This window comes from Montipora foliosa, chromosome 13 (genome assembly GCF_036669935.1).
Source record: "Montipora foliosa isolate CH-2021 chromosome 13, ASM3666993v2, whole genome shotgun sequence".
In the NCBI taxonomy this organism is placed as follows: domain Eukaryota; kingdom Metazoa; phylum Cnidaria; class Anthozoa; order Scleractinia; family Acroporidae; genus Montipora; species Montipora foliosa.
The window spans coordinates 29,232,774-29,242,822 of NC_090881.1; the positions used below are offsets into that span (position 1 = coordinate 29,232,774).

Sequence of the window (10,049 nt, forward strand, 5' to 3'; positions counted from 1 at the left end):
GGAAGTCACAAACCAAAAGACGTTTTCCAAAACATTTGGGGAAATAGTATACTCCACCAAATTTAAAATATTATCCAGGGACAAGATAATCGAGTTTTTTACATTTTAAAATGTGAAAACGTTACGTAGAACTAAAATCCTGACCCGACAAGATAATCTGCTAGGGTTTCAACAACTTGGTTGCAATTTCCAGCTCCGCCAGCACCTTCTTCGTAACCTCCCAAAATAAGGGCCTTGTTTGTCAGAATGGCGCAAAAACCACCTTTATCTTTCAATTTCAAGTACGCTGCTTTCTTCTCTGTGTCGTTCCGTAGCATCATGTATTTGACTCCTGCAATGGTCTTGCCAGCAACACTTCCATCTTTTAAGCTCTTTATGAGATCCATAGCTTCTGCACCAGCAACCTATTACAAAATTATGTTTGCATCATGACAAATCCTGGCTAAAAAATAAAAACGCTGACGTTCATTGACGGATAATCAACGAAAACTCGAAAATATCACTTACTGTGAAACCAGGACTTGTAGCCCACTGTGAACCATCAAGGCCAAATATAGCTGCTTTCTGAACTTTTCCTGTACCTACTAGGTTGGAATCCACATACGTTTGCCAAGACATAATCTGTTACGCAAATAATAGCTTTCTTATTTTACTTCAAAGACTTAAATTCCTTCTAATTTTTCTGCAGGTGATACCAAAAGAGAAAGCAGATAGTGCAGGCGGCAACGCGTGCTCTCTATGAGGCTGACGTCACATGGCTGATGACGTCTAAGATTTAGCCTCATAATCATGTTATGCAACTGGAGGCGCGTTCGATTCCGGAATAAGAATACGCGGAGTGATGATTAAAACAGTATGTTTGGCACGTTTCGAAGCCGCAAGGATAATAAAAATATGTTTAAAATAGCATTTTAGCATGTGTTTGACAATTTTAATGTGAATCTTCGCAAAAACGAAGGATTTCTAACTTATATTCCATGTATTCCTATTCCGGAAAAAGGTCAATCAAACGCACCCCCGGAAGAGTCTAGCAACGAGGCTGTAGCAACGATGGTTCTAGGCCACGTGAAAATTTGCATATCATTTACGTCTCCTTACTCGTTTGCTACCCAAAGAACCAACCCTAGGAGGTTACTTTTCCTTGACAATCCAAGTGTAAAGGGTATTTCAAATACCATGCCTATGAGGGTCTCTATGGGAGGCGCCAATTACCATAATTACCTATCCACCATATCGTTAAGCTTAAGTACATCAGAGACAAACCAAATGGAGCTGTAGTTCTGACCTTTATTAATAAAAGCTGTTTTAGTTGCAGATGGATCTTTGGTTGAGCTAAATTGCTTGTCTACTGAAGATTCTTTAACTAATCATTTGGATCCTATTCTTTCCATGTGTCACCAGCAAGAATTAATCCCGGGGGGGGGGGGGGGAAGAGGGGCACTTTAGGAATTTCTGGGTGGGGATGTTCCACTGGGACCCTGGAATCCTTAGCCTATACCACAGCTAGTTCAGCTGAATTTTGCCACTCTATACTAGAGTAAACTCCCACCGATTTCCGTCTAAATTACGATTCTTGACAATTAATAATATCCAGAGGTGTTTCATGATAGCCATTTATTGACACTGGTGAGGCTGAGTTACGTAAACTTAAACTTTGCCGATTTGATTTTTTTATATTCTTGAGTGGGAATTTCCGGTTTCCTTAGTCTTGAAATCTTCAACCGACTGGTCAGTTTCATGAAAAATGATACCCTCTTCTAGAACGAAAGGCTATGAAAGGCTATGATTTATATACTCTATCCTAGAGTAAACTGCTTGAAAACCATACCCTTCCCAGTGGCACATACCTATATAGTCCATATATGGCAGTACCCCTCCCCCCCCCCCCGGGAAATTAATTAGCACATAATGAGAAAAAAACCTCTCACAGCGAGGCAAGTGCTACAACCACGAAGCCATCCCTGCTCGCATTTCTTCTCAACTCATCTGGGGAATTTTACACAACAGTAATATTGTTCCAATGTTCTATATCTATGTGTTAATCGAGACATGGTGGCCTTATCGGTATGCTTAAAATTAAAAATAATTTTAGCAGTAAAACGAGGTTAGTGTGGCTAAGCGTAAGGCTTCCATTTTTGTATCCAGTCTGAAATTTTCCCTTTCATCCTAGTTGGTCTTGCAACAATCACTCGTTAGCTTGCTGTCTCTCCTCCTTCACCACTCTTACTGCTGTAATGTCTGTACTCTGGTTTTAGTTCCCACATATTCTTGTGAGGGTTCTTTGTGTTGTAGTGTCCAATTTCCTTTAATATAGCTTTCAGATATATCTAAAAAATAAATAAAACACACGGCAAACAAGAGAATGTCATAAGCAAAAACACATGCTTTCTAATTCCAGAAACAATAGCCAATTCTCACCACTGGTTGTTTTGTAATACTAATAAGGTCTTTCAAACTGTAGTACTGATGCCTTTCAAATGCACTGAAAAGCAGAGCTTTCACAACATCCTCATCCTCACGAGCTCTCTTTCCTTCCTCTTTCTTTTTCTTCTCATGTTCGATCTGTAAACAACAATGAGATTTAAGTGTCTTACACTAAAAATGTAACAATTGAATAAAAATATTGAGCCACAAAATTCACCAATATTGATTCCATTTCTGGTGCAAGGTACAACAGTTATTTAATATGTTATTCAAAGAAAATGAAAATGTTGGCCAGTCTAAGGGTGCGTTTGATTGACCGTATTCCGGAAGTTAGAAATCCTTCATTTTTCCGGAGCTTCACATTAAAATTGTCAAATATCTGCTAAAATGCTATTGCAAACATATTTTTATTATCTTTGCTGCTTTGAAACGCGCCAAACATATCATTTTAATCATCACTCCACGTATTCTTATTCCGGAATAGGGTCAATTGAACGCGCCCTAAGTACTGCCATGATAAAGAAAAGATAATGACAACAGTGGCAATAATAATATTATTCCTATGATAAAAGATTAATTAAAGTGTCTTTTAAAATGCATTAATAAGTATATTGACCTATCAAATGGTCGATAATACACCATGTGCAGTGACTTTATATCAATAAACCTCCTCCTTATTAGTATGTGGTATTTTCTCAGCTGATAAAACACTCATTATTAGTATGCAGTGTTTTATCAGATATAAAGACACTGCACATGACTTATGAATATTAATTAATTTCAGCAGTTACAAATTTCTGGGCAGATACTTTTATCCATCCTCCTTCCAACCTTCTTCAACAAATTTTGTCAACCAAAAAATTCAACGACTCTGCTGTCATGTTAACAATGTTCTTATCTAGATTAAAGATTTTGTCCTGTTCCATGTCAACCCCTGCTTCTTTGTTAGCTGCTTGTTTGTTCAGCCTTGCATTTTGCCTCTGTGCAAAAATATTAAAAGACCAATCTGTGACATATCATGTTGATTTTGGAAAGGATTTTTCCAACAAGGCTTTTTATTTAATCCGCAGTTTTCAATTCTCTGAACTTTCTCTCACACAGCATTCTTTGTTCAGACTCCTGAGGGACACCCTTTTTGTGGAATGTTTTTTAAGCCATTCCAAAAACTTGCAGCACATTTGGCTATGCCTTGTGTTTTTAACCCCGATAAAACACTGCTGCTCGTTTTTTAAACATCACTTGAAAGTGTCTGAGCATCACAAACATGTATTTTATTAACTGCATGATTGCAATTTCCCCTTTAAAAAGCCACATGAGTTGCTCAAAGTTGACAAAATCGGCAGTCATTAAATTTTGGCCAATGCCTGGTTGATAAGGGGCATGTCTCTATCCCTGAGATGACGTCACAAGCTGTTTTGAATTCTGGTTTGGAAAGAATTTATGCAATGCAATGCAATGTAATGCAATTTGTGACATCATCTTTAGTAATCAAACTGAAGCAGGTTAAACCATTATCAGAGAAAGTACAATATACTGTGGTTAATGAGAAATAAAAGATAATGACACCTGAAGCACCCTGGACCACTCCCATTGACAAGTAAATTTGTTTGCCATTAGACAGAGTAGAATCTATTAGGTCCCACTCAATCAGTGGGTCAGTTAATGGGCTAAAGATGCTGATCAAAAAGCATGTTGAAAAATGCAGGGGGATGCAGTTAACACACATTCAGTTTAGAAACTAATCAAAGGATTATTATCAAAATAACGACAACAAAGTTATTAATTTTAAGTGATGATGGTGACATTGATAGTACCAGTTGAATACTCAAGTGAAACTATGACCCTTACAGTTATGAATGCAATTTTAGGAACTGCGCAGAGAGCCTGAAAAATTCAGGACTTCAATGGGGTTTGAATCTGTGGCCTCACCATACTGGTGTGATGCTCTAACCAACTGAGCTATGAAGCCACTGACATTGGGAGCTGGTCATTTGGGGGTTCTAATGTTCCCGTGACTAATGAACCAATGATCAAAATGATATTTGAAAGGAATCATATATTGAACTGTGGATATGAAATCAAGTGAAGCTACATGTAACTGCAAGGGTCATAGCTTCACTTGATTTTACATCCGCTGTTCAATATAATGCATTTCATAGATAGTTTCATCATTAATTTGAATACTGTTATCGTGAAAAACACTTACATTCATTTTGTGATCACTCACTGGCTTGTACTTAACAACACGATCCACTTGTTTGGCCTGCCGTCCTGATTTACTAACATTCAGAATTCTTTTCCTGTAATTGTGACAAAGAAAAGAAAAAAAATTAACTTTATTGACTTACTTAAAATTAACCATAGTCTACTGTTCGCTGCAACAGCCTTGGGTAAAGAAATATGATTATCAGTGAGGCCCATGGGTCAGGATGTAGCTACATTGCATTACAATGGCTCTCGTGATTGCTTCCGAAAACAATGGACACACAAAAATAAACAGCAAAAACAAAGAGTAACCTGGATCACAAAAAGACCCAGTCTTCTTATGATCCATGGTTCAATACTGATCTGGTCAATAAAATTAGAGGTCATAAAAAGGTGTGTGGTATCTGTATTATTATCTGCAATTAGCCACAATAAGGTGTGTTCTGTAACCTACTTTTTCAACAACAAATAATCAGCACTTGGTTGGATAGGGCGGCAATCTGCCTTTTGTACAACTACTCCTTCAATGGTAAGTTGAGCTGCAAAAGGATCAATCAATAAGACAAGCAATTTACTATTATAGCACTTGCACCACATAATCTACAAAAAAAAAAAACACTGTGATCACACCTCAATCCTTGCAGGATGTAATTTTTAAAGAGCTGGACAAATGGACGTTTCTGTGTCATCACTTTTTCTGTTTTTAACTTTTAAAGAAAATTCATTTTTTATAAAACTACATCAGATTTGTCTGGATGAAAATTAATGACCCCTTCAATCCTGAAAGGTGAGGCCCAGCTACTGGGTAGCTGGCACTCAGTGGTTGCATGAAGAGGCTCAGTGACAACATTGTTATTCACATCTGTATGTGATGCCAATCCATTCGAGGGTTGGTCTAAGCAGTGACAAACTGCTACCCATTTGTACACTTCCATGCAGGTTATAATTTAAAGAAAAGTGCAAAACATAGCTTCTTGACAAAGGAAAGAACTTGATGACAGAGCCAGTCTCAATTACACACTCTTAACAAAATACATTACCACAGTGACTGCACATCTGATGACCCCCCTCCTATTCTGCACTTCAAGGAACTTTTTAGCTACAAAAATGCCTATAAATTGCTATTTACATTTAATTATTGCATTTGCATTTGGGGTGCAGGGATGACGCAGTGGTGAGAGCACTCGCCTCCCACCAATGTGGCCCGGGTTCGATTCCCAGATTCGGCGTCATAGGTGGGTTGAGTTTGTTGGTTCTTTACTCTGCACTGAGAGGTTTTTCTCTGGGTACTCTGGTTTTCTCCTCTCCTCAAAAACCTAAACACTTAAATAAAGTTCCTTTCCCTTCCTTTCCTTTCCTTTGCATTGATCAATAATTTATTTCAAGTTAAGCTGTGAAAAAAAAACAGCATCCAAACACCAAAACAGGGGTATCATGTAATGATTGACATTTTCAACTTACTTTTTGAATCTTTTTCATCATCTCCATTCAGAGGAGCTGCAAAAAAACTTTTTCTCTTAGCAAAAACACAAGATATTAATACTTTTATAAGTACAACTTTAGCCTAACCCTATACTATTAACCTTCTTTCTATACACCAAACACTATCTTTTTTGTACTTGTTGAAGTCGTCTAGTCTTTCTTTGAATCAATAACCATATCATGAAGGGACCAACTTGTACAAGCCTTTGGATTGGTGACATCTCCTCACTACTCACTATTTTTATTATTTTATTTAATATTTTTTATTAGTCTGACAACAAATAAAGGTTGTTGTTGGGATAATTCCTTCATTTTGCACGCCATCATGGATCCTTGTAAATTGTGGGTAGTTCAAGTCTCCTAAGGAGACAAGGTGATGGACTGCTATAATAACAACAGTTTAAGGTTATTGCTAACCTTTTCGGTCTCAAATTTTGGAAAATGTTAAAAAGCTACCATAAGACAGCTCACTATATTTTGTGTTCTTGTAAAAAGAAATTATTTGGAAATGTTTTATTCTTGCGGAGTTATTGCAATTTTTGTGTTTTTCGTGACTAAAATGTTAATCCCTCAAGGTGTTTTGAGATGTCAACACTCCTTAACACCTATACAGTTTGATGCGGGAATACATCTGGGTATCTTCACTTTATCGTGTGTTGAGTTTGCCATTTATATGTAGTCGATGCGGTTGTGTTAAAGAAATATGTGAGGCGATATCATCCTTACTAGGATGAAACGAGTAGAGAAGTCTAAATGGAAAGTTCTCCCTAGGTAAAAAAGTAAGAAAAAGACCGGGTCTAAAAAAAAGAAAGATACCATTGAAAACTCAGCTTGCTGCTAGCCATAAGGGCTAAGTCTGCAATCAGGTATAAATAATCCATGACTAATGATGTAGCGCTGAATGCCTCTTTGGGGGGCCTTATTACCTTGATTTTCAATGGTCGGCGGCATCATATCGGCATGACCACATTCACAACCTCATTGACAAGGAGTGAAAACATGTAAAATCTTTTCTGCCCGAAAACTCTAAGTTAATTTTTCTAGGAACAGCTCCTCTTCAAATGAATTTATAGGGTACTGTATGTAGATTTGTTGGATTTTTACGAAATTTGAGACAAATGATTGTCGGATGTTGGTGCACGAAAGTGGGTTGAGCCTTTAAAAAATTCGAAATATTTTTACTTTGACATGTCTCTGTGTGTAGCGAAACGGAAAATTTCCTATTGGTCAACTTCAAAGTGTATTTTCTCGGAAACCAATCGGACGATCCTAAAAGCCCGGCACACTTTGGTAGCCTATAAAGTGCTGATTGATATTAAAGTACAGCTTTGGTTGTGCGTGATAATGCGAAGGCGGGAAATTCAGCTATGTGAACATGTATGGTTCTCAGTTTGAAGCTTCGAGAACGCCAAAGAAAGTCATAATAAACAAAAATGTTCATATATTCGGATTCTTCATTTTATTACCTTTTCAGTGATATATAGTTTGCTGGAGTTTTACCGAAAATAACGCGCTTACAAAAGATTTCCCGGAAGGCACCCCAAAAGGTTAGCAGTAACCTTAAGGAATTTTTTGTTACCACTGACATACACATTTTTAAAAAAATATTTTTTCTCCAGCAACAGCAAGAGCACTTTATTCTTTAAATTATGAATCAAGGATTTCAACAAATTTGGTGTATGAAGAATGGACAGGATAATAAGGATCAAGGCTGAAAATCAAGATACTCAATGTCACCAATCACGTCTAGAATCCTAATGTGTTATGAATTTCTCTTAAAATTTCGACCTTGTCCACCACGATCATCATACAAAATAATGAATCATTATTATTCCTGTTGACTAACTACCATAAATGATTTTTGACGAACCTAAAAACTGTACTTAATGGGAACACCTTTCCTTTGCACAATACATTCTATGACCAACAGTTGGGCAACTGTCGGCTGACAGATTACCAACACATTACCAACAGGTTAGTCGACAAGTTACCAACAGTCAGCTAGAGGGAAAATTTTGACCAAAAACACCCTCCACTATGACCAAAAAACTTATTACACAAATGTTTTGCTACTAAAACAACAAACAACTCTTGTCCTACATTCTTTCCATAATCCATTCCATTGCAAAAGGAGTGTAGAACATTTAATGCACTATGCATACAATGGCCTATCATCTGTACCTTCTGGGTGCTGAGAAAACACTCCTATTGACTGCTCTACCTTTGACAAAACCATCTTGTATTCCCTTGGAACCTTAACATCATCTTTGGTGTTAGCTAATGATTTGTCATCTTTGCTTTTATCTTCCTGGCATGCAAGTGCCTGATCTTCTTTCATTGCTAAAGTCTCTGATAGGTTAAAAATAACCTGAAATAATCAAGCTCAAATTATGAATTGAATTATCTCATTACACAGTAAGTGAGTAGGAGTAGTAGAAGTAGCAGTAGTAGTACAATGTAGCTGTGAGTGGTCATCGTCGTTGTAATGGCAGTGATAGTAAAAGCTGTAGAACAGGTTTTAGAGGTAGCAGTAGCAAATTAGCAGTTGCAGTAGCAGTAAAGCAATAATGTTTAATAGCATTCTTTGGTTGAGAAGATTTGACCATTGGTGAGAATTTTGTCAAATATGGTGGCATGTGCCACCCAAAGACAGAAATCCTTATATCATTCATATCTATAGTCATTTTCCTGCAAAGTCATACAGAAAATAAGAAATTAAGACTGACCTCATTTCTTTGAGGGTTGCTGTGAAAAATAAAGAGAAATCTCTCTCAGTTTACTTTAATTAACAAATTATTATTATTATTATTATTATTATTATTATCATCATCAACCATTAATTTTGATGGTGTTAAGTTCTAGCTGTGCATGTGTACAGGGAGTGATTGTCTGTTTAGCTTAGCTTCATGATCTAACTACCACAAGTTTAAGGGACACCAACATGGCTGCCGTTCATTTGTTTAGGGACACCAACATGGCCACCTTCTGTCAATTTTTTATTTAAGGGTATTTTTTGTTTCAGTGAAAAAACATGGTTACTGGTCACTTTACTTTACTTTTACTTTGCAAAATAATAAAGTTTAGTTCCCGCTGGAGAAACAGGTTATTGTTCTTGCCATCCAACATAGCCACCATGACGTCATATGTTTTCATGTGACGTCACAGCGGCCATGTTGATGCCCCTAAACAAAAGGAACGAAGGCCATGTTGGAGTCCCCAACTAATCCTCCAGGACCATTGTGTTCTATTATTATAAAGGAAAAAGGAAATTTATTTAGGTGTCTAGTCGCTATAGCGCTGGAGCACTAATTGGGGACACTGTAAACTGAAATTAACAATGTCAGAAAGCAAATCACGTCAAATGTTGGTTTTTGAGGAGAGGGTAAACCGGAGTACCGAGAGAAAACCTTTACTTTTGTTTTGGTTGAAAAACATGGTTACTGATCACGTGAGTGAAAACACTGAATACCTTTTATGGATTGTAATGGGCAGCAAAAGAGCGCTGAATGAGAATCACGGTTGTCAATTCAACACTCACTTGGTTATTTGAAGTGATCCTACGATACCAGTGGGATCAGTATTTGTCATCCAAATGTTGGATAGATATTTAGGAACCTTAAGGCAGGGAAGAATCAAATTTAAAGAAAAAAACAAGTTAAGATCTAAGTAGGAAACTACATCAACTTTGAATTCCATGACTGATCAACTGCATGCAGCTTCCGGTAAAGAGATATTACTTTTGAGTGTTTCATGTCGCCTCTAAAATATGAATAAAATACCTTCACTAGCCAAACCGCTCTCGATACTCCTGAACAGTCCACCTCAGATCCCATTTATGAAAACGTTTCTCGAATGCCTTCAGAAATTCTTGAGGTAAGATTAGAGGTTTCGTTAATAGTTGGGGTTAGTTGACTGTTCATTAATCCGGGAAGTAATTC

General features: G+C 37.1%; 2 protein-coding genes across 2 annotated transcripts in view; both read right to left on the reverse strand.

The window, feature by feature from the left end:
• On the reverse strand, positions 1 to 756 carry LOC137983143 (profilin-2-like). The gene is made up of 2 exons (XM_068830322.1): positions 508 to 756; positions 1 to 404 (listed from the first exon to the last, which is right to left on the reverse strand). Exons 1-2 carry the CDS (start codon positions 616 to 618, stop codon positions 132 to 134), a joined length of 384 nt encoding a protein of 127 aa, XP_068686423.1. The 5' UTR covers positions 619 to 756; the 3' UTR covers positions 1 to 131.
• Positions 757 to 1,273: 517 nt separating this feature from the next.
• LOC137983141 (general transcription factor IIF subunit 2-like) overlaps positions 1,274 to 10,049 on the reverse strand; it is an 8,796-nt gene continuing 20 nt past the window's right edge. Inside the window, exons 1-9 of the mRNA XM_068830321.1 lie at positions 9,891 to 10,049; positions 9,650 to 9,726; positions 8,838 to 8,856; positions 8,293 to 8,479; positions 6,091 to 6,126; positions 5,084 to 5,168; positions 4,631 to 4,724; positions 2,419 to 2,562; positions 1,274 to 2,327 (exon numbers count right to left, since the gene is read on the reverse strand). The exon at positions 9,891 to 10,049 is cut by the window's right edge and continues 20 nt beyond it. Coding sequence (XP_068686422.1) covers positions 2,193 to 2,327; positions 2,419 to 2,562; positions 4,631 to 4,724; positions 5,084 to 5,168; positions 6,091 to 6,126; positions 8,293 to 8,479; positions 8,838 to 8,856; positions 9,650 to 9,726; positions 9,891 to 9,944 — 831 coding nt within the window. The 5' untranslated portion in view covers positions 9,945 to 10,049 and the 3' untranslated portion in view covers positions 1,274 to 2,192. The remainder of the gene's footprint in view (positions 2,328 to 2,418; positions 2,563 to 4,630; positions 4,725 to 5,083; positions 5,169 to 6,090; positions 6,127 to 8,292; positions 8,480 to 8,837; positions 8,857 to 9,649; positions 9,727 to 9,890) is intronic.

Coding starts and splice junctions, on each gene's coding strand:
- LOC137983143 (XM_068830322.1), bottom strand. CDS start 618: ATGTCTTGGCAAACGTATGTGGATTCCAACCTAGTAGGTACAGGAAAA. Junction 405..507: donor CTACAAGTCCTGGTTTCACA/GTAAGTGATATT, acceptor ATTTTGTAATAG/GTTGCTGGTGCAGAAGCTAT.